At 39.8% G+C, this 25357-nt stretch overlaps 1 protein-coding gene across 2 annotated transcripts in view; it reads left to right on the forward strand.

The window, feature by feature from the left end:
• The first annotated feature begins 3055 nt into the window (after positions 1-3055).
• Positions 3056-25357, forward strand: part of DKK2 (dickkopf WNT signaling pathway inhibitor 2) — a 93320-nt gene continuing 71018 nt past the window's right edge. The window contains exon 1 of one of the 2 annotated variants that reach the window (XM_084756368.1): positions 3056-4062. In XM_084756368.1, coding sequence (XP_084612494.1) covers positions 3802-4062 — 261 coding nt within the window. In that variant the 5' untranslated portion in view covers positions 3056-3801. The remainder of the gene's footprint in view (positions 4063-25357) is intronic. The other variant, XM_084756369.1, reaches the window with a different exon arrangement.

A 25357-nucleotide genomic window follows, 5' to 3' on the forward strand; every position in this document is an offset into this window, starting at 1 on the left:
CAAGCCAGGGGTTCCATCCTCTAACCCCTGGGTTCACAAGGCCCCACCCACACTTAATGAATGGGTAGTGTTCAGAATAAGAAACTGATGGAGGAAGCATTATAGGAAATACTATGATGGTGGAGTGAAACAGTAAGGAGCTGCAAATGAGAATAAGAAGAGTAAATCCTGTTTCAGGGCTAAGTACTAGAGGGAAATCTGGTTTCATCACAACTGCTGGGGAAGTTGTTTCTTTTTAATGGGGCCAAAATGGGCCAGAGTTCGAGCAAGAGAGAGGCCTGGGAATGTGAGGCCAAAGAACAAAGTGTCCACATACACACTCTTCTGGACACGAGAGACTGGACTTTGCCTGTGAACAATCTCCTTTTTATGCATTTGATCTCTAATTATGTTATTGCCAGTGATCTAAAACTCAATCCTCCTGAGTAAAAAAACACATGTGGATTTATGACAGCAGCCAAAGCAAGTGCCTATTCAACTATGGGTTTTGTTTGTGTGTGTCTCTGCATATGTATGCTTTATGCATCCACCAAATAATTGGATAGACAGTATTTGTGTCATCCATGAAACCAGTTTTTACTCCCTTTTCAGCCTAAAATGTGGTTGTTTATAATTGTGTTTGATGCCATATATTTGATTTTTGCTTAATGTAGAAGAATATTTGTAAAAGCAAATTTTATGTAAACTTGGTTTTGATATATATATATTTTTAAAGACAGAGTCTGACTGTGTATCCTTGGCAGGCCTGGAACTCATTATGTAGATTAGGCTGGCCTTGAACTCACAAAGATCACTTGCCTTTGTCTCCTGAGTGCTTGTGCCACCATGCCATGTGACTATGTGAACTTGAAGATTAACTGTATCTGTAAGTTTGTTCCTGGAGTTTATATAGTGGTGTTGGCTTCTAGATGTACTCATTATTATGGTCCTATAGGAAAGATTTATTCAATAAGTATACTGTGATCAATACTTTTTTTTTTATCAAAGTACATTTAGGACGTGTGTGTGTGTGTGTGTGTGTGTGTGTGTGTGTGTTATAATTCTTAATAGATATAAAGCCTAAAGTGATCAAAATAGGCAAAGATTCTTCACAATTTTCTTTATTAACTTGATTTTTTCCTTCTACATATGGTCAAATTCTATTTCCTTTCCAATGAATATATGGTGGTTTGTTGCATATGTATATAACTACACTTTGCCTTTTTTCTCTCTCTCTAAAATATTTGTCATGAGTGGTTCAGCTAATAGTAAAACCCCTGTGTAAATCTGATGACCAAAGTTTGATCCCTGGGGCCCATGCAAAAGTAGATGGAGTGAGTTAACTCCATAAAGTTCTCCTCTGACCTCCACACATACCATGATACATCTACGCTCCTTACACCTACGCTCCATGTTATTCTTATGCATTTTTAAAAAGTTAAACAACCATTAACTATGAAGACCTGAGAAGAGCAATGGCATCTGCCTGTAATCTCAGCACTTTGTGAGATGAGGAGGATGAAGATAAGGATGAAGAGGAGGAGACAGGACAATTACTATCAACATAAACAGAAAGTGCCCTTAAAAATAAATAAAAAAGCAAGCAAGTAAAATAAGTAAATAAATACATTTTATTGTAAGGCAATCCAAAGGTAAAACATATTTTATTTCCTGTTTGGTTGTATATTTAAAAAAACAAAAACAAAAGTCAAGGCCACCACTGTCTTGTGTACATGAAAAGTTTCAGAACAGGCTGATTCACAAGGTCAGGAAAGCAAAGTGCATAGCTGACTCTGCCCAGGACATCCCAGCTCTGAATGCACACCTTAGGTCTTGGGCATGTTAGGTGGAAAATACAGGAGTAGCTAACCTTCCCCTTAGTGCCATGTGAAATTCGGCTCCAGAACAGGCTTGTATACACCAAAATCAGGTGTGAGAGAGGGAAATTAAATCCAAGAGTTCTAGAGTGTGCTGCCGCAAATTCCTGCTAAAGAAACACCCTTTGCTCCATCTCCCGAGCCACCAAACCTCTCCAAAGCTTGTTTCAGGCAGTGTTTATGCTCCTGGCTCACCGCTGCCACTGGCGCCCCCAAGTGCTGCAAGCCAGCCAGCGCGCCCTGGTCCCTCGCTCAGGCTACCCAGGCACTAGGAGGGAGGGAGTCGCTCAGGAGTCAGGACCAGAAGTTTAGGGCCCACTTCGTCACTCACCTGGTTCCCCATTAGGCTTTTTATTCCTGCCTGGGATTTCCTCTTTGCTAAGATGACGCTTTGGCACCCTAAAGGTGCCTCAGCAAGCGGTGAGGTTGCGCAGCTTGATATCATTCCCTTATTACCACTCCTTGCTTAGATAAATGTGTACTATGTGGGGGGTGGGGGATGGGTGGAGTGGCGATGAGGAAACCAAAAAAAAAAAAAAAAAAAAAAAAATCCAAACACTTCAAAGGGGGAGGAATGGTCTCTTATCTCCCTTGTTCTTTGGTTCTTTCCCTTGTTCTTTGGTTCTCTTTCCCTTTCTACAGCCCCCTTTTCGTTGGTTCTCTTGGCCCACTTTGTACGCCCCCCCCCCTCATTCGACGTGCACCCCAATGATGCACCTATAGCAGGGCTGCATCACACAGCACATTACCCGAGAGGCGCGGGCTAAAATCAAACTATGCCGCACACCAGTCACCAAGTAAACTTACAGCGTTTTCCCAGCGCGCTCCTAGTTGGAGACTGGAACTGCGTGGGAGAACTAAGAAGCAGTTGTTGGTGGCAGTCACCACAAACAGGGACAACTTTTCCTCTTCATTTCCGCCTGTTTCCAAACTCCCAATCACTCTCCCAGAGCTGTGATCACCCATGAGGAGCCCCTCTCCCCCGCCACGTCCCTCCGGGGGAGAACCGCTAGCTTTTACTTGCTGGGTGAGGGAGGGATGGGAAGGTAGGAAAGATGGGAAGCGGGAGGGACAGCTTCAGAAAGAGCGCCTGCTGGGGGAAGGGGAAGCTGGAGCGTGGGGGGGGGGAGTGAGAGAAACGTTTTCACTCTTTGTCACTCTTGAATTGGGGGCGGAGGAAAACCCCACTGTGGAAAGCTATAAAAAGCAGAGAGGGCGGGGGAGAGCAGAGAGAGAAAGAGAGAGAGAGAGAGAGAGAGAGAGAGCGCGAGCACTGGCCCTCCTCGCCCACGCATCACTGGGTCGCTGACAGTGCTTGGTGGCCTGGTGTAGACCAAGGGACAACTTTTCACCGCACTAGCGGGAGTGCGCGTGCGGGGACCTCGGCTCGCCTCAGATCTCCAGAGTCCAGCTTAAGGGTGGGCGACTCTTGATCTTGCTGTTCTGGGAAAAGGGACTTGAGCGGTGCAAAGGTTGGGAGCTAAAGCGCAGGAAAGGAGAGAACAGCGGAGACCGAAAGAAAAGAAGCTGGGGAGACCCCTCTTGAGCAGTTAAGGGGGAGGATTCAATCACCGAAAACCGGGCGAGAGCGCAAAAGTTGCTGAACACCAAGTAAAGCCAGCGCTGCGATCTGCAGGGCTGGGTCTTCCAGCACCTTGGGTCACGCCTCCTTGGCGAGAAGGCGTCTGGCCTTTGATTGCTTCCAGGGACTGCAGAACTTCCTGCCCGCCACAGGAGCGGGTCTCGCTGGGGTTGCGTTTGCTCTCGGCTGGAGGCTTGAGACTGAGTTCTAAGAGTCCCGGGTGTCTGATCCGGGAAAGGTTGGGGAAATCGTGTCGGTGTGGAGCCCACGCGCCCCACGTGAGGGGTAGAGTGTCGGCGTCCTCCTCTCCTGGCATTCACATCTTTCGGGCTCCACCCCACTCCGGGAACCCCTCACCCGGAGATGGCCGCGCTGATGCGGGGCAAGGATTCATCCCGCTACCTACTCCTACTGGCCGCGGTGCTGATGGTGGAGAGCTCACAGCTAGGCAGCTCGCGGGCCAAACTCAACTCCATCAAGTCCTCTCTAGGAGGGGAGACTCCTGCTCAGGCTGCCAATCGATCTGCGGGCATGAACCAAGGACTGGCATTCGGCGGCAGTAAGAAGGGCAAAAGCCTGGGGCAGGTAGGAAACCCCCCCAAACACACTCTGCAGCCAGGAGAGGTAGGGACCAGAGCTTTTGCTTCAGCAGTTTGCCTTTGCGCCTTGCAAGAGTCAAAGCCTTACCCAAGCCAGGTGTAGCTTTTCTGGCTATTGCCGGGGGGGGGGGGGGGGGGGGGAGAAAGCGGGGAGGGGGGTTGCATGAGCACCGGGACCTGAGTGATTTGCTGGTCTCCGTACTGCATGTTTGGAGGGGGAGGTTTAGAGGTTGGTCTCATCTTTGCCTTGAGACATGGGTACTTTTAAAGATCTAGTGCGTTTCTTTGGCAAAGCGGCCAGAATGGTCCATCCATCTAACACGCGGAAGGGATGCAATGGATGAGAACAGGAGCTGACATAGCAACTGAGATGCATTAGTTATGGTTCTAAGCGCTTTAGGTGTCCACTTCTTTAATCTTCACAACTGTGGAAGCTAGGGCCCGTCGCTTCCCCATCTTCAAATGAAATGTTTGTGTGTGCCCCAAAGTCACAACTGGTTTTAGTGACAGCACGAGATGTGCAGTGAGAATATGCATCACAGGCGCCCAAAACATTTTACAGTGCCTAGAAGAGGATTTCCTCCCTTTTGTGCTGTCTGTCTTTCTCTGCCAAACTCTTTGCATGGGCAGGCGAGCTCTCCAGTAGACTCGCAAGTCCCACTCAAGCAGAACTGGGAGTAAATCAGCTGGGAGGAAGAAACTAATGAGGTGACAATGACAGGATCTTAAATGCCTGCAACACAATAGGGAAACCAAAGCCGATTTTGAGAGACGGTACTTACTTCCCTTCCCGCAGGCATCTTTATGTTTGTCGCACTGGCAAACAGATTGACAGTCATTTACAAAGGCTTACAGCTAACACAAACACCCGGAACGAAGTGAAGCAAAGCGCTCGCTCAAGCGCTGGGCGCCAAGTGTGGTGGGTACTCTGTGGCCAGGAGAGGGGGCTCTGTGGGCACTGGGAGCCACCACAGCTCCACCTTCCGTTCCTTTGTGGGCAGCCAAAATCGAAAGCCAGTTTGCCAAAACAGCACACGCACCTCTCACAAGTGTCAACCACAGGCTGAGTTCCATGCTCAGCTCAGCAGATGCGGGTTTTCTGGTTCGCTCAGAGTTGAGGCTGCACCCGCTTTCAGCGCGCTGTCATCAGCTGCAGCTGCCCACAGCCCAGGAGACAGAGGGAAGGCTGGCAGCGAAGGCTGGACAGCTAGGGCAGCCTCAGGTCTGAGCTTGGCCCCCTACTGCCCTCTCATGGTCTATGTGTACTGTGTGTGTGTGTGTGTGTGTGTGCGTGTGCGTGTGCGTGTGCGTGTGCGTGTGCGTGTGTGTTCTCCTGACCGTGCGAGCGCGCAGCTTTTGCAATTTGAGAATGCTTCCCAGGGTTTTGAAATACCAAACGTTTCAGCTCTTCTCTCAAAGGACTGAAAAGTCTTCAATCCCAGGACTTTAAAGAAGTTTAAGGAAAATAAGAATATATATAATGTTCACATGCATGCATATATACATACATAATCTTTGAACATCCTATCTCTCACACACACCTCTACACTAACATAGCCTCCTCTTTTGCTATTTCTATTTTCTTAGGAGACACCCCAGCATTTTCAAGAGCCATTAACCTAACCTCCTGGAGGTCCCTCATGAGCTGAGCTAGGGCTGAAAGGACATTTACGCATAGTCTACTCCTCACTTCACCTGGGTTTCAGAGAGCTGTAGTTCTCCCAAGAACAAGGACATAGTGTGCCTTCAGGCTCCTCTCCATCTCACCAGTGCATATCCCAGCAGTTCCCTCAAGGTGCTCTACTTCTGACATAACTATGGGTCCCAATTCCCAACCTTCTGTCAAATCACCAGTTACGCTGCTAGCATCTGGGAGGGCCTTACAGAGAGGACGATAGAACACATCGCTGAGTCTATCTTAAACTTTATGTTTTGCTAACACATATCTAGACAGAACAGTTAAGTGTTATCTTTGCTGTCCTTCTAAAACCTCCTTAATTATTTTTTTTAAAATAAAGAGTTTGCAACCACACTTGTGCTCTTCCATTTGAATATGTAATTATTTATTTTACAAATAAGTTGAATCCCTGATATTCTCCTCAGAGCTTAACACATAAAATATATTATAGGTATTTAACTATAATTAAGAGATTCTTAAAATGTGACAGTAGGTTTGTGAGAAAGGCTAAAACACTTGAATTAAGAGTAAACAAAAAATGTCAAGGTAAGTGGCAGGGGATGGACAGCGTCTAGGAGGACTGTATTGGATCTATTCTGTCTTCTCACTTCTTGTTTAGTTGAACGCATATATTCTCTTGAAAAGCACAGTGCTCCTTCAAAGAAGAGAATTTAATTATTTGAACATGTATTATTCTATCTTCCTTATACCATTGGATACACGGTCTTCAAAAGTGTTAGTGTTCATAATTTCACAAACAGGTGTAAGTTAGAAAATCAGCCCAAGGGAAATGATGCTGCTTTTTGAAGAGCAAGAGCGAGAGTAAGATCTAGAACAGAAACGCTGATGCCCAATTTTTTTGCTCTTCATGCTAACATGTTTCAGTTGAGAAGAGTGAGAGGAAAGTGCCATTTGATGGAAGCAGCTGTTTATAGAGTAACCACCCAAGGCCTACGAAGTTTAGTTCGGTCTGTTGTCTTTAGTTGTGACTGATGGCATTGAAACATCTGTCTTTAAAAATACAGAGGGTAAATCTCCAGGATACAGACTCCTATTGGGAGATTAGAAACTTAGACTTTGGTCTTCTTTTTAGTAAACTGAAGTGTAACAACTATTAAGAATTTCAGACTAGAGAGCTAATATAAAAAATGTTATTGCCACTTCAGAAATAATTTTTGTAGAAATTTAATTATTTGTTGGTCCACAAAAGTGAAAATAATCCTAAGTAAGCTCCAGGATTTCCCCGAATTGCTGTAGCTTAGTTTCAGGGAAGGGAAGCAATCTTTACATAGAGAATTTTCCTATTCTGTAGGAAAGGTGGGTGGGTTGTAAGTTACTCCTAAAAATACGCCCTTACATTTTCAGAAAGAACGAGTGCAGAGAGAAGTCACATTGCTGAGCGGAGGCATTGTGGGGCACTATTATGGCTAATGGTGGCAACTGACATAGAAAATACTTTCAAAGACACCATGAAGACCTACGGTGGGACATGACAGAGAAAACTGAGGGTGGTAGCTAGTATGAAATTAACTAGGAAAGTGATTTCAATGAGTTATTCTCTTTTGTTTAACTTTCATTTCTGACATTGCAAATAGGTTTTTAAAAACAATGCATCCTGTCTATGTGTACAGTATAAATCAAGTTCCACAACTGATACGTATATGATATTTATGTATTTCAGTTCCTAAGGGAAGTACTTCACATATTTGAAACCAAAAGTAATTTTAAATATTATCTTCAAAATCATGGGAATAAATATATTTTTTATGCCGTGGCCTGATAGCATCTCTAGAGTTTTCCATATTGAATGTTATGGACCACCTTCAAAACAAACTTAATACACCAAAGCAATTAAACAATTGTTTTAGCCTTTATAGTCCACAGTGTTTCTGTTATTTGCATCTCATTTGGTCTTTTTAATAGATGTGTTTAACTTGAATGTGAGCCATAGAAAATTCGAATACTTCTAAAAGTGATAAATAGATTGATTTTTTTAAAAATATAACAAATAGTTGTATTTAAGATGTTGATTGGAGTATGTCTGCACAAAAAATCTCCAGCTAGTGTAATATAATCCTGATTCTATAACTTTCTAATACAACTTGAATACTTCAAGGACAGTTGCTTACATGAAATTACGTTTCGAGTAAAGAATCATTGAAATCGACTGAACTTAGAACTTGAGAGACTTGGTTACTAGTAATATTTTTAGATGTCATTTTCCATAATGAAAGAGTGATATTAGTTTGCACTTGTCAAAATTCATGAGGGCCCTCACTAAGATAAACTACATTGTCTTTTCTTTCTAGCCGCTCGCCTCGCTTTCTGAAATTATTCAGGATTTATTTTAACTCTAGGCCCACTTCTCCCTGCTAAGAAATAAATAACCTGCTAACACTTGTTGGATATCACAGTGTAAGTGTATCATTTTATAGTTAGGTTTTCAAAAACAATTTAAAATATTTTGAAACAATCTACCTTTATATTCCATTGCTTTCATGATAAAGTCCTACAGAATGGATCACTGACACAAGTGGAAGGGTTACCCATGACTAGCAGGAGAAGCATTTTAATGATAATCTAAGTATAAGCATCCATCATTTTGTTTTTGTGCTAGACTAGAGAGAGCAAGAGGACAAGGTGACTTAAATTCAGTCCAGCTGTGACTCTGACCGAGTGTAGACTTTTTTATTATTCCCTCGGATACAAATTTCTGCCCTGTTCCCTCCTTTCAAACTTGTGGTTAGAGTTACATCAGTGTCACAGAAGGGTAGCGTGATGTTCCGTTTTAGGAGACTATTTGCCCCCGATCTTTTTTATGTATGCAATAATTTAGAATGTATGTTCAAATTAGCTGTGAAGTTTTAGAAGAGATTTATACTAATTAATATACTTACCGTTTAAAGTCAGCCCTCTTGTGGGTAGTTATTCTTTAATATAAAGGCAACGTAAGGTGAATTACAATATTATTCCTTCCCGTGATTCCCTGAAAATGTATTAAAGTTAATTTGCCTAATTATAGCTCTAGTTGCTTGTGTTCATCTATAGAAAGAGATAAACCTGCCTCATGTTATTTATCTGATCATTGATAAGATTTATGTCCTATATTGTCTGCATGAATCTCTGTCATTTTTATTGAACTATTTTCACATATTTTAATCATATTCATTCCCTTTCTCCAATTTCTGCCAGATTCTTTTCAACTTCTTACCCTCCCAGCTTGGTGTTCTTTTTCTTTCTTTCTCAACCCTCGCCTAAAAACCAAAGATCCGAAAATCAAAACAAACTGAAACAGAGACTCAAAAGTAAGATGAGTAATAATTAGTAGATTGTGTTTTACATTATTTGGCATTGCACTTTAAGGTTGTATAGAAAGATTTAATATAGAATGCATGACAACATTTAGCATTAGTGTTTCAAGTAAATTATCAATATTTTCTTCTTTTTCTATTTACCATTGCCAGTAACTGGAACAGGACATCATATTTATTTCTCCTAATTGTTTTTGTTTGTTTGTTTTTGTTTTAGAAAAAAGCTAGGCCATTCTCTCAAACTAAGAGGTCAGTTGATACAAAATTTGGGAAGTTTTTTTTTTTTAATAGGAACATCTGTCCATGGGATGAAAAGTCACCATCCAAATATTTAAAATAATGGCTTTTCAAAGCGTGTCTCATGACAACTTTGGGTCACTGCCTACTCTGGTTCCAAGTCAATAGCAGGGAGGCCACAAATAACACCAGAATCTCCAGAATCCTTCTGGAGAGTGAATGCTGTGAACTACTCTCTGGATAATGGTAAATTGAATCAGAGAGATCTTTGAGATTGGTGATTCAATCTGATATTGAAATTACTGTACCATTAATTAGATAGTTAGTTTAAACTTATACCAGTGTTTCACAACCATTGAATCTATGTAGCAGATTATTTTTGTGAGATATTAAATTAGATTTGATTTAATTGTGGACTGCAAATTAGGAAGGCAGAAATCAAATCAATAAGACATCATTAAAACAGTAAAATTTTATGAGATTACTAGTTGCCTTGGTCACATAGTAAAGTAATGGGACCAATGTACATCAATTATTCTTTCAAATCTTTAGCAGCATCTAATTTAATTAATTTGTTAATATATTATAATTTGGTATACATAATAATTTAAAGTAAAGTATCTCAAATTTACCCATTAAATATCTCTATCTATAGGGCTTGTATAAAACAAAAAAAAATGTAAAAACCAATGCGTGAATCAGTACATTAAATGATTAGGTGAATCAAAATGCCATAACAAGGGAAATAGATAGTAATATTCAATATTATGATTCATTGTGTGGATAAGAAAAGCTTATGTTCTTTCTCCTAAAGACAAGAAGAGGTAGTTGTCACCAAATTAATGACTTCCTTAAACAAACTTGCAAGCACTTAGAACACATATTACATTTTGCTAAGAGATACTATTGATTGCCCATCGACTTTATGTCAAGCATGACTCCAAACTCTTCATTGCATTAACTCTTTGGGTCCTCTAGACAGCTTGTGAAGCTAACCTTAATATCCTTATTTTCTAAATAATAAAGTATTGATCTGTGAAGAAAACATGACGCTGGAGCAGTTAAGAGTGGTTGGTGCCTTTCAGAGACCAGAGTTCAGTTCTCGGCATCCAAGTTTTTTTTTTTTTTTAAGATTTATTTTATTATTATGGTTACAGTGTTGTCTGCTTATTTACCTGCAGGCCAGAAGAGGGCACCAGGTTACATTATAGATGGTTGTGAGCCACCATGTGGTTTCTATGAATTGAACTCAGGACCTTTAGGAAGAACAGGCATGCTCTTAACCACTGAGCCATCTCTCCAGCCCCTCAGCATCCAAAGTCTTATGTTTGGCTTTAGCATTAGTTCCCCGGGATCTGGTGACCTCTTTTGGCCTCTTTCAGTACCTGCACACAGGTCATACATAAGCACAGGACAAATAAAAATTTAAACATTAATTTTCCTGTACCAGAGATTACACAATTTGTACAGTTCATAAAGTGGTAAGTGCAGAAAGCAAAAATCCTGGACCTAGCCTGCCTGATATTTGAGCCAGTATATTTAAATAGAAGGTTCTGATATTAGTATGGTAAGCTTATTCTATATTTAAGAAAAATATGTAGCCGTTTTTTTCCCATAGTCTCTTATGTTGTGTAGTGATGTGAGTTTACACACAGTTGTTTTAAAACACACGATGAAACCAAAACACCTATGGCTGCCAACTGTTTTGCTAAGTGCCCAGAGCGTGTGACTATAAGGGCAGACAACATAGCTGTATATCTCGTCTCTACCTCTACTTGCCTCCCCACTACAGACTTCACACACACACGCACGCACGCACGCACGCACACACACACACACGCACCGCATCACATCACATACCTACACCTCTCCCATCTACTTACAGTGGTGCCCTCAGTAGAGTGGGATGTTCTTGAGGAGATTTTATTTTATCATGCCAACAGCGCATCTCCTACACACGTCTCAGAATCTGAACATGTCCATGAAAACAGGCCTCCTCCATGGTGTTTCTTCTAGGGTATCCCTAACTCTCATCATATATGGAGGAACTGTGTGTATTTAGACTTATTATTGCTTTTATTTTTCCATTGGCATTTCTCTCCTAGCTGCCCGTCAGATTATCAGATGGCCCTACAGCTTCCTAGCTGGTTTTGAGTGGCAGCTCACCACTGCCTAGCTGAATATCTTCGCCATTTAATGTCTCTAGCTCATTTAAGTGTGTAAAATAAGCATTATGATAACAACTTCCCAGGAATAATTATTATTATTAACATGAATGGGCAAGAAAAAAAATCTTAGAAGTACGACTACTTAGTTTGCTAATTACCTCAGTCTGAAAGTAACAAAAATAGATACAATCAAGTGTCCACACACCAAAGATGGGCCTGTTTAATCTTATTTAACAAGTCAGGAAGAGGTGACAAGCTATATGATGTGCATGGAGGGAAGAATAGAACTCACAGAAGACCAAGAATCACAAGACAGGACCAAATAAACCACTTCAATATCTTCATGTTTTTCTCATTGAGTGCTGACATTGAGCGATGGCACGTCACTGTCACAGAAGGGAAGTCAGTACATTGCTGGTTAACTGGTAAAATTATGTAATGAATACAGAAGCAAGAATAGCTCTGACTTCAAGAATACAATCATAATAAGTTGGAGTTTTAATACCCAAGGCAATATTAGTTGCTTAACCACAGGAACCAAAATAATTGAGTATATTTGTAGAGTCTGCTCCAACAACATTAATCTGATGCTGCTTAAAGTTAAGACAGCCCCCTCAGGAGCAAGACTCTCAACTGCTTCTGAGTGTCTGGGCCCACATGTTGTGCACAGAGTTCTCAGAACACTGACTTTTTTTTAATTTTTCTTTTTGCATATCTGTTGTCTCTTTGAGAAGGATCTTAAACTGGAGCTATATTATTTATGCCCCATCCACTCTAGTTTTGACATTTTTGCTTTCAATTATGTTTTCATAATTTACACAAATAAGAAGTATTCTAATAATGTTGAGAATTAAGTTCATCTCACAGAAGTGTGCAATAAATTTCTTTTAGCGAGGAATGTTAGAAACAGTAGTATCTGCTGGTAGTGCTTCTCTCTGGTCAAGGATGGAATATAAGCCTTCATCGAATGGGAGGACAGGGGAGATTTTCAGTTTTAAATCACCTGAAACATGGTCATCTGCAGATGGTGGTTTTCTCTTGCACACCCTTTAAAGGGAGCTTGACCTGCATTGTGGCCTTTTCTTGAAACCTGAAGTCCTTGTCTTCCCATTAATCATCTTTGAACTCTATGGCCCACTGTTAATTCCTTACGCCTGAGTTTTCCCTCTATCCCTACTATTGTGCCATTTCTGGGGTTTTTCCCCCTCAGCTGATTACCTACTGTAGTCATCTACCTGGAAACATGGGCAATTCTCACAATCTCTTTCTGTTTGTTGCTCTCATATTCCCACTTTCCACTCAATGACAGATAGGATTTTCCTTTTTTTTTTTTTTTTTTAGAATCATGCACTGCTTATGCCAGTATCTACATTTAAGATGATGAACCCCTTTCACCTCTTTTCCATGACAGTTTTGGAAATCATGACAGGAATAACAGCAACAAAAAAGACCCCTCAGTAACAGAACACAAAACTTTCACATGTAACATCAAACTGTCAGAACTTAGGCAATCAAGCCTCTGCACTAGTAGAGGCTATGAGAATCCAGTGTGACTGCCCAGAGAGTTTCTTGTGTTCTATTCTGTCTTACCACATCCTGGTGATGAAAGACAGCTATAGAAGTACCTATGAAGACAGATGTGTTATTTGGTTTTTAAAATCTCTGCTGTTTTCAAATCTTTGGACTTAAAGGATTTTTACAACTTTTCTCTGTGGTGCATATGGTATCAAAGTGTTCTTATGTTTGATTAAAATGCACGCATAGAATTAATTTTGCCTACAAATTGTTACATATTATAAGTTGTTCAAAATATCTTAAGTAACAGATTGTTTATTCTGTATGGCTTGAACTAGACAGTAAAAAAATGACTTTTTTTTTGCCACGTTCCAAAAGATCAGTTGTTAGTTTTAGTGTGAATACTCTTAACTTTTAAACCAAGTCTTAAAATACACTTGAGTATTTGATTACCAAATAAGATCATTCTTATGTGTTTAACCATTGTTAATTTTTGATGTCTTTACAGAAAAAAGATCAAAAAAATCTTATCATCTACAAACTTAAATGTTTCATGAACTCATATAAAACATTAAATTAATACCTGGGAGGCACATTGACAATCAGTTTTACTTTTTTATCTTATGGTTGAGGGAGTGAGACTGAGACTTTTGTCAAGATGGGTGCAAGCAGCCTCTGACTCTAATATAAGCCTTTCAAATAACTGGAAGTTGTGCTTTCACTGAACTCTGTGTGAGCTTGAGCTCTGTATAAGAATTATACTCATTGTCTTGAGTTGATTAAAAAAAACTGATGGGAGATAAATTATGAGTAGTTCTTTTAGCCGCTGGAAACTTGTGCATGTTCAAATGTGTTATCAAAGATCACAGTGTAGTGATGACAACTATATCCGTGGGTCTTAAACAAAATTAATGAAGGGAAATGGCTGTGACTGTGTTGTCCTCGATACTTTCCCAGGCCTGACACTTCGGTGATTAGCAAGAAGCACTGCCCTAGCAGGCATCACAAAGGAAGGGAGGAAGATGGAGGCTGCAGAGAATGTGGATTGCTTGACCTTGGTCCAAGCCTCACTAGGATAGGGGCCAATGGCTTTAAAACTTTTTCTGCCAGAGTCAGAAATGTATTGCACATTGTGATCCAGCATGACCTCCTACTGTCACACTCCCCCAAAATGTTTCAAGTATAAATCCTATTATGACTGGCAATGAGACACATTTTAAATTTTCTGGTCTTCCCTTTTCTGCCCTATTTTTTTTTTTAATCAGCTCCGCCTTCTTTTCTTTTTCCTCCTCCCTCATCCTCTTCTTTTAGAAATGCTGGTCCTTATTGCTTGAATTAGTGATTAAACCCCACAATTTGAATAACATTGAACCAATGAACCAATGAGTTGTGCTCAGCGAGGATCTCAAGTATTATTCCTGGCAGACAGCATCACTTTCTGAAGACATTGAGAACCCACCTTGATGGTGTTAGAGACAAAACTTTGTGAAGAGAAGCATCCATCTCACAAGCTTCTTCCACGCTCTTCTCACTCTGCCACCTATTGGTCAAGATATGTCGGATCAGTCACTTACAGATGTGCTTAATCTCCTCCTTTCCCACTACCAGCAAAATGTGAGCTATAGATGTGAGCCTTTGCTATTTCGACGTTCCTGGCATCTGTAAACCCCGTGTTAGCATCATTATTGCTATGTACAAGTCATCTGCATTACCATACACTGCTTCCTAGAATTTGCTATTGAAGATGGTTAAAATTCCTTCCTAGGATATCAGGTGAAGATTAGAGAGAAGATTAAATGCATGTACTATATATGAGCTATATATGGTAGCTATATATGGTAGACCTCAAGGAAATCAGTTAACAGTCAGGGCTTTTTATCAGTACATTTATAGAAGTTTTCTGTTCTGTCTTTGTAAACTAGAATGTGCTGCTTCTTTGCAGTTATAACATTAAAAGCTGTTTTACTGAAAACCTTCTCAGCTTAAAGGTATGAATGTCAACTCTGAGTTAGACAATCAAAAGAACCCAAAAGTAACTTCTGATTCTGAAACCATGGCTATAGTTTTCATGATGATATTTTTACATTTTTTTTTTGTGGGAAGAAAAGTGTAAGTATAGGAGATTGGGAATGGAAAGTATTTCTAGGTTTTTAATATATTTGTTTTTTAAATTATGGCCTGTTGGTTTTGGTTTTATTTTAAAATCTCAGTATCAGGATAATACTTTTACAATTGTGACAGACATGTAGCTGTTCTTACTCTTGTATCCTACAAGCAGCTCCCGCCTGGCAATACAGTGCTCTGCCTGTGACATTCGAGAAGAGCCCCATCCTTTTCTCCCTGTCATACTATAGCTGTAGCTCAGACTTGTAATAGATCAGAAGGGTTAGAACGCATAAACACCAGGGAAGTGACTCCTTGTAAAGCTGAGCTTCATTAACATGGAACGGCATCATCGGAGACAGAAGAAATGTGGGTGGACTGAGAAGACGGCGTTTTTCAAGGGTTTAAAAAATATATTACTCTGTTAAGCAGGAATGTCTTCATCGATAACCTAATAACCAAGTATGCATGTTTCATGGGCAAGAATCTCAGGGTCATAAACACAGTGGATACACACACGATAATACCAGGGTAAATGTATTTTTAGAAAAATCGGTGTGATTCTTTAAAAAAAAATATTATTAATTTAACAGACCTTACCTTCAGAATGATTTTAGTGTGAAAGGAAAGTGGAGCAGAACGTAAGGTGACAATGGTCCCCAGCCTCTGCTCTCTCCAGGTCATTGCATTTTTCATTCCTCCCCATCCCCTGCCAACTAATATTAACTTTGTGGTTTCCAGAATCTCGCTCAGTTGGAATCATACAGTAATTCTGCCTTCATTTTTTTCAACCTATAGTGTTTTTGTAAGTTAAAGTTGTTCTTCAAAATAAGTAAACGGTCCTAATTTAGTTTACTCTGAGCATAATTTATGACTTCTGGTTTCCTTGTTAAATGAGATCATGTAACGGCTTCTAAAAACCTGATCGTTCTTCAATAAAATGAAAAAAACCAACTTGATTATAATCTACTGAAAACGTATAAAATTTAGATGCTACAGAGATAGAGGAAAGTAACAGACTATTTGGTTACATGTTTAGATTTGGAGACGCAGATCTATGACTTTATTTTCTCAGGAGTTACATATATTTGAACAGTTGATACATGACTTAAATCAAATATATTCTATACTAAGTTATTTATTTCGGCAAAAAAAACTTTTGCTATACTTCTTACGAGATTCACTAGTGTCAATTCTCACCTAATTGTTCAATATCAAAGCATGCTAAGGATTCTGCCTTCTATCATCCCCCAAGGCAATTTTTCTCTGACAAAGACTGCTCCATCTTATTCCTGATTACTTTTGCTGTGTTCTGTCATTTAGATGTTGCCTTGATTCACAGAATACGAGTATCATTCTCCACCAAATATAATCAGTGTTTTATACTTCTGCAAGATTTATGTCTGAAGTGAGTTTTCTAAAGTAAAAACCTGGTTCTCCGTCATCTGCCCATTTCTAGAGCATAAACACTAATCTTAGTAGTTCATGTAGTTATTTTATTTCCCCCACTTAGTATCTCAGCTTACATGGTACGTGAACAGCAGAACTGGAGTTTAAGATCCAAGCAGTCTTATAGCTGAGAGTGTATCCAGTAGCTGGGCGCTTGCCTTAGATGCACAGGGTTCTGGGATCAGTCCATAGCACTGCAAAAATTAAACAAAACAAAGCAAAACAAAAAGCCACACCATCTTTTTGGAGTCTGTACAGTTTATCACTACATCATGTCACCTCATCTGCTTTAGAGGCTGGAGACACCAACTAAACATCTTTTCTCTCATGCACATGAAAATTCAGATGTAATTAAATTCTTTGGATAAGTCAGTCAACTTGCTAATTGCTTCCTTTTTAAGTGTATTAGACACTGTGATCCCTGTGAGCAAGCATTTATCAGACGCATATGCTATGCTGGGACCTTTGTATACGCAGCAATGAGGCCAGTGTAGTGCTCTTGATGAATCTGCTGAAATGTTGAGGTTCACAGTGGCTGACAGGATCATGCAGCATAGTAGTGGGGCTGGATAATGTGGTAAGTTTTTCATCAAGATTTCTAAGGATGAACACTTAAACTGAAACTTTTAGTTATCTAGCTCACTTTAATTATATAAAACTAAAACGACTATCCTTTCTGTTATGCAGAAATGACACAAACCTAGATATTAATCATTGTGGATAAAAAGACCCTTATCAATAGAAGTGAAGCCGTGAATGACTAACTGCCAGTGACACTGTTATAATCAGTCTTGAGAGACTGCATGCAGAGGCGTCAACGGACAGTCAGAATGACCTCGAGGAACGAGGCTGCCTCTGTAAGCAGCTGTGAAAAGCTCTGATTGTGCAGGGTGCTACAGTGAGAGTGTCAGGGAGGGAGTGAGCCCTGGCCATTTCCCAAACATTTTAGAGAAGTTAAAGTTTGATTGTTTTCCTCTCTGTAAATGTTTCACTCTTCCCCCAAGAAAGTCTGATTCTAATTTTATAATTTACAAAATACCAAAGAAACATCAGTGGGAGGAGGCAGCTCACAAGAAATTAGAAACATGGAAAGGAATAGCAAAGATGGAGTGTGGAGTTGGTGGGAGACTCAGCGTGGAGCAGTGGAAGCAAGGGCTAGCGCAGGGTCCAAGATCTGAGCACCGGGAAGCACAGGAGGAGAACTGTGTGTCCACTGGCTGGAATGCAGTAAAGAAATCAGCTTGATAAAAGGCATGTTTAAAACTTTGTCACAGATTTTCATAATGCAATTTCACATGTTATTTTGCTAAGTTGGTCACTATGAAATTTCTCTTTTTAATGTAAGAATGTAGGCCTTCGTTCTGAAACTGGCTTGAGAAGTTATCCACGTGTTTATTTTTTCGTGGCCCTAACTTGTGACTATAAGCAAAGTCATGCATATTGCTTAGTATATAACACTCAAAATACTTGGCACATGGTGCCTTTTTGTTGTTATCATAAACTCAGTGCCCATACACAGTGAAGATATATTTTTTAAAAGTACAGCATTGTTTCCAAAACACAATATCAAAAGGTTCCCCACGCTATCCCAAATCAAGGCAGTATTATAACTGTAACCCTTTCAATGCCAGTTTATGTTAACTGTACAAAATCTTAAATCTCTGGTATGATCTTTAAACTGGTCTCTATAAAAACAAAACAAACAACCACAACAACAAAAACCCCGAGAAGAATGTTTATAATATGGCTTCTATTGCTGAAAGAATCATGATGTTCTAGTGTAGGCTGGAAGTATGCTCCCCACCCAAAGCCCACTCTCTCTTGAAAGAAGTGGCAAGAAGGAACCACACCCAGTCTCACTCCCTGGAGTCCAATCTGGTGACACAGGGTACTTCATGTGTAACTGGTTAGTTAAAATGCATGCACTAAGACAAGAAAGCCATGTCTGTAAGGAGGCTTTTTTTTTTACACAGACATTAAAATTTCAGAGAAAAATTAAACTTTTTGGGCAATTTTTAAAATTATATTTCTTTTTTATATATACATTTATATTATTAAGCATAAATAAAACAAATTACTTCCAGCAAGAAGAACCACGAAACAATCAGGAATTATATAAATGTTGCAGTCATAGTGTTTTTGGCTTTTTGTATTTGGCAAGATAGGAAAATTTAAACTCTTAATGCTGTAAAAAATATCTTTGCAGTTGCTCAAACTAATATGAGTCTTTCAAATACTTTGGAAGTCCTCATAGAGTTCCTTGTCTGCCAATCTGCTCCACTCGTATCTTTTCCCAAACATTTTTAGAAGGAAATATCTTTTAACAAGAAAAATCTTCTTGAGGTGACATTTCCACAGACTCTTAATCACAGCAGCTGCAGGGAACTGAATTTTAGTGTCTGTTGGTTGTTAAAGGCACGAGTGGCCGATGTGCAGGTCTTAGGGCCCAGGCACCCATTGCTTGATTACATGTTGAATTGTAGTAGATACTGTTAGTTTTCTCTATGGAAAATATAAGCTTTTAATACCAGTGAACAACTGTAGTTAATGGCCTAGAGCTTAGAAAATACATATATATATATATATATATATATATATATATATATATATAATGCTCATGAGGCTTCACCCTCCTAATACAGTTCAAAAAGAATTAGAGACAAGTAAGGAGCCTTGAGAGCTAGATAACTAGTATTCTTCAAGAAAGAGCATGCTAGCTGCTTGTCCCTCACCATTGACATCCCTGAAAGCATACTTAAATACATATATCAGTAAATATATTCAAGGAACATTCTGTGGATTAAGGAGATTATATTTATGCATTTATGAATAAGCTGCACACACAAATCAGTAGAGATAAAGAAACCATGATTGTGAAAGACAGCAAGGGTGTGGTATACATAAAGGTGTTTGGAAGGATGAAAAGGAATGGGGAAAATATTGCAATTATATTATGCCAAAAACTTAAAAATATGTTTATTTTAAAAAGAATGTAAAATGCATTAGAACCATTTCATTACTATTAAGATAAGTAACAAAATAAAGTTTCATATTAACAAAAAAAAATGAAGGGAAAAAAATACAACAGCCATTCATAGGAGACATCAAAAAAGAATAGTGTAGCTCAACCACACCAATAATTCTATTTAGGAAAAAAAAATAGTTCACTTCTGGGAAAGCCAAAGACTGGCTGGAGAGGATGCTTTGATGGTGGGAGGAGTAAATTCTGGAGCTGCAAGGACTTTTGAAAATATCTTAAGGAAGTGTGCAGCTAAAGCAGTAAGCAGATGATTGATTTCAAATCCATGCTATCAGATTTAGTAAAGTGCCAATAGTAATCATTACAGCGGTCTTGAATGCAAGGATCTGAAGGGGTAATCGTCTGCAGCTAAGCTACATAAAAGGGGAAGGAAGAAAACCACGGACAGCTGCTTGTGACTCAAACACACACAAATCAAATAGAGTAAATGCAAACCATAGTAATTGTTTATCCATGCATAAAGCAGCCTGGTATTAAATGTGGTTTCACTAGAAAAATCCTGTATATTTTTAGCAGCACCCTCCATCTAGCGTCAGTGTCGTCAGATAGCTGAGAAGTAGATGATGTCTTTTTCTAGAAGTTGTACACAATATTGGTTGAATACCTCCATTTTGCCAGAATTCTTTTTTATTTTTATTTATTTTTATTTTTTTATTTTTATTTTTTTATTTTTATTTTTTCTCCTTTATTAATTTATTCTTGTTACAGAATTCTTTTTTTAAATATTGCTTAGTCTCTCTGTGGTTTATTAGTTTCTGGTTGTCTTGCAAAGCTTTCACTAACAATCTGAGGGAAGACAGAAGGAAGGGGCTATTAAAAAGGTGACCTTGTAGGTGACATAAACGCTTACCCTTTGGTATCTGTGGTACTACGGAGGCTCAGCCTTATGGCTGGGATTATAATTTTTCCATTAAAATATAAGATGGTTTTGCCTTCTTGGGTTAAATGGGGAGACCACTTTGTTTCTCAATTTTGTAAAAGTGAAAAGGGTTGTTGTCAACATATTGGGGTTTGATTCAATTTAGAAATTTAAATAGCTTCATAGAATTTTGCCTGTAAACTTTGAAAAGTATTAAAGTTCCTGTCTTCTATCTCTACAGACAACAAGACATCTCTCTCTCCCTCCCTCCGTCTCTCTCTCTCTCTCTCTCTCTCTCTCTCTCTCTCCCCACTCTGTCAATTCTGCCTGCAATCTGCCTGCCTCTGCCTCCCTGAGCATTGAGATTAAAAGGCATCCAGTACCATGCCTGGTTTGCAGACAATTCTGGAAAGGATAAGGATGCATGTTCTAAATCTCCATTATAATTAGAACAAACAAAACAAAACACTGCAAAAGCTCAATAATTACTAGAAAACAGATTATTAAATACAGTTATGCTGATATTTTGTAGCAAACTAACTCTTAAATTAAAATACATGTATATGTGTGCTGTTCTATGTGTTAGTGTCATGTATGGTGGGGATTGGCAGTAAGCAGTAACGATTCTGTAGAGTCAGAGTTGTCCGCCATTTTTATTTATTTATTTTTTTCTGAACTCGAAGGTGTGGGCCAAAGTCTTGTTCTGTATCCGTAGAGTTAGAGAAGAGAGTGATTCCCTTGCTGATCTGAGTGCTGCAGCCTCAGCCTCAGGAACACAGAGCATGTTTGGAATGTGCACATGCTTAACACCTGGAATTTTCCAAGAGTACGGACATACTTCATCCGTCACCAGAGTGAAAAGCCAAATGCCGATCTGAAGGAGGACTTCTGAGGCAATGTTTCTGGAGCTCACAGTGTAGCCTCCTTGTCATCTCTCAGACATAAGCCTTTAATCCCCTCTTCCTAAAATTGTTTATTTTAAAATGTGAGAAAGTTTAAGGATGTCACATCCGAGCTGTGAGCTTTCTCTTTAAAGGCTCTCATCCTTCAAACCCATCTTCAGCAAGAAACTGGCACTTCATGTGCTGAGCAGATGGAATCAGGCAGCGCTGGACGGCCCTCGGGTGCAGCTGGGCAGATCTGGCACACAGGTGTCCTAATTTGGACCTTCTTGCGATTCTGACACCACACTCCCCTCCATGGGGGAAACTTGAAGATGCTGTATTCCCCGCGACAACAGCTTCACCTCCCTTAACCAGAACAGCTTGGACCGACCTAGAGGTCGATGTAGTTCTCTGACTTAGATGGAGGGTGGACAGAGTATGTAGAGGGTTTGGTCTAAGACTCGGGGCCAAGTGCTTGGTTTTGATTTCCTCGTTTGTTTTCTGTATTGTCCTTCATGGTTTATCCATTCACCTCTTAAGAGTTTGGGGTGCTTCTCAGAAGGGTGGGGCTATCTCACTGAGAGAAACAATACTCCAGTACTTCAACCAGCAGGGCAAGCAAATAGACAAGGCAGAAAAATTGCAGTGGAATGGGTGGCTTTTGTAACCTTGTTTGACAATTCAGCAATCACATGCCCAAGCCGGGAACTCTGCAAGGGTTTCTAATAAGGCTCATTTTTAAACATGGAAATCAGGACAGGTCTGTTAAACATATCATAGCATTTGACTAAAGCTACTGTGAAAGTAAAAGTTTTCATAAATAGAACAACAAAGAGAAGAAGTCTCTTCCGCATAATCTTTTACATAATCACATCAGTCTTACCAAAACTATTTCCCAATGCAGCAGAGCCCAGATGTTTTGAACTTTGGCTTTCCTTTTTTTTTTTTTTTTTTTTTTTTCCTTTTAAAGCAATATTGAAGAACTTTCCCATCTTTGTAAGAGTTGCTAAATCATGAGTACGGCCAAGTAACAAAAAAACAATTTGGAGATGCAGAAGGGAGTGGGGGAGTGGGATCACAACCCAGACATGCAGACCGTGCTAATGTCCTGCCTCTGTTTCTCTCTCTCCTTCGCCAAAACACAGATTGAAAAATACATCTCCTTCTTTAAGCTTATTTTCATTCGGTTATGCCACACCCAGTCAAGTGACCCTCCTTAAACTAACAGGCAGCCTGCTGCTCTGTAAGGATCATTTACTATTGAGTGAGTGGCAACCTCGTCCCTCAGGAAGTATGGGCTGTTGAATAGAAAGATGACCTTGAAATTCGTTCTGAACCACATTACAGGGTACAGCTTTGTTCTGCAACTTGAGCACTGAGGGGAAATGGGAGCCTAACAGAACAACATAAACCAGGACAAACTCACTGTATTTATCATTCCTTGTGACTTAATGATGATTTGGATTTAAATCCTGTATATGCCAAGGACTCTCCTATTTGTTCCTCTAGGCATAGCTCCTCTCTTTTATACCCACAGAGCCACACAGCAGCTACATGAATAATAGACAACCCTTTCTGAGCAAATAAAAAATCCATCTTTTTCCTGTACAGTCTTGGGCCTATGATTTCCTCTGTGTCATGTGATGGACCATCTCCTTTGGTAACTGCTCTATAAGAATTGTAGATTCATCGATACCCATCACTCATACTCAGCCATTAGGGAAGCCCTTTAGCTCGGTGTTAAGTAAGTCTTGTCTCTGTATCTTTAAAATGCATCCTTGGATTTAAAAGGGCAACTCTTAGGGTGTGAAATCATAGTAGGCCACAGGAAGATAAGCTAGGGATTTAAACTAGGCTGAATGAGAGGCAGACAGGACAAAGATCATTCCTAAGGAAGTAGCTTCATATAGATGTGAGAAATATCTTTATTTTACAGCCTTGCATCTGTTCTATTGTTTATATTTACACCATTTAAAATGGATATTCTAGAAACCAATTAAATCATCAACTCTACCACAGCAAAGCAGAAAAAAAGCCCCTGAAATATCTTTTGTTAACCATACCCTATAAAAAGAAAGGAATGTGTAAAGCTTGCTCTGTGGTAGTGAGAAAGGGGCATGTGAGGCACACCAACATCAAAACTCATGCGCAACCACTTTCTTGATATTTTCCCAAATCAGTCCTTATTATTTTTATTCTTCTTTTTTAAATTTTTTTTATTTTAATTTTTTATTTTTTTCTCCTTTATTAATTTATTCCTGTTACATCTCAATAGTTATCCCATCCCTTGTATCCTCCCATTCTTCCCTCCCTCCCATTTTCCCCTTACTCCCCTCCCCTATGACTGTTCCTGAGGGGGATTTCCTCCCCCTGTATATGCTCATAGGGTATCAAGTCTCTTCTTGGTAGCCTGCTGTCCTTCCTCTGAGTGCCACCAGGTCTCCCCCTCCAGGGGACATGGTCAAAGGTGAGGCACCTGAGTCTCCATACCTGATCTCAAACTGTACTATAAAGCAATAGTAATTAAAACAGCATGGTACTGGCACAGCAACAGGCTGGTTGATCAGTGGAATCGAATCAAAGACCCAGATATGAATCCACACACATATGGTCACTTGATTGGCTTGACAAAGAAGCCAAATCCATTCAATGGAAAAAGGATAGCATCTTCAACAAATGGTGCTGGTCTAACTGGATGTCTATGTGTAAAAAAAAAATGCAACTGGACCCATATTTGTCACCTTATGTTTATTCTTCTTTAGTTTTTTTGGTTATGTGTTTTAGTTTCTCTGTATCCTGGGCATACATACAGCTAATATTAGCAGCTACACAATGATAATTATTCATGCACCATGCAGTGTTATGGTAATATATGTCTCAGATCCAAAACTGAGATTTTCAAATGCCTTTGCTTATTTTGACTCATTCAATGGGCAGGGCTTAAGGGCATTCTTCTAAGCATAACCCAGACGAAGTACTTGAAAAATTCAGAAGCCAGTGACCAAGGTTGATTGCAGAAGAGCTGCTTCTAGTATAAACACAGGGAACTACCTAAAAGTTCACTGTCTACGGTGAGAGAGTGTCTACACAGGTGTTGGTAGAGTCACACCAGGCTGTGTTAGGAAGGAGTGAAGATGTGTCTGTGAGTTACAGGTAGAAATGAATGTAGTGAGGATCAGAAATACAGTGGTTAAAGTACTATATTCACATAGTATCTTAAAATCGCAAATCACTTAAAGAAAGATAGTTGATATGGAGGATAGTGTTAATTTCTGAAGGGGTGCAGGGAGTTGGGATGAGAAATGTTTTTTTTTTTTAATTGATACAAGGAGCTGGCACACTCTTGTTCTTGGGTTGGATGTCAGTCTCATAGTCACACTTGATAACCCAAAACACTTCAGCATACTTTCCTAATTAAAAAAAATCAACATAAAGAAAGCCTCTGAGACTCACTAGGGGACATGGGCACCTTCCACTCAGGTGAGGTAAGTGCGCATGGGAGTGAGAGGCAAATATCTTTGAGCGCACCCTTTAAAGAGTGAGGTCATTGTAAGAGTATGTTAGAGGCCATCAAGCAAGCATGATAAACGGTGTTAGGGAAAGTTGGGTGAAAGAACTTGGATTTTAGAGAATATAGTTAAAGCTTTTATGAGTCTCCTCCCTGGCTAGTGATGAATCCCTTTCTTACTCCCACACACCCCACCCTCTGGGACATTTCCTTGACATTTAAATCTTAAATGCCTCTGATTCTTCACTATCTCTATCAAAATTATGTCCTGACTATTTCCCACCTACCGTGGAAACAGTGGTTTTTGTTTGTTTGTTTGTTTGTTTGTTTTTTGCAAAGGCATTCATGGTTCCCAGAAGCAACCCCTTCTGTAAGGCATGTCATTGCCTATTTGCTGTTGTTTCCCCGGAAACAATATAAACATGAAATTACTTAGAATGAGTGAGGACAGTGAAGAATTCTGAGCTCCCAACACTGAAACTGACATACATGTGCTGAAGTCTATGGAACATGTTTACAAACAGTGCTTCTGAACTGTTGTTCTGCAAATGTTACTAAACCTCTTTCT

The sequence above is a fragment of the Acomys minous genome (genome assembly GCF_964271855.1).
Source record: "Acomys minous genome assembly, chromosome: 14".
Taxonomy (NCBI): Eukaryota; Metazoa; Chordata; class Mammalia; order Rodentia; family Muridae; genus Acomys; species Acomys minous.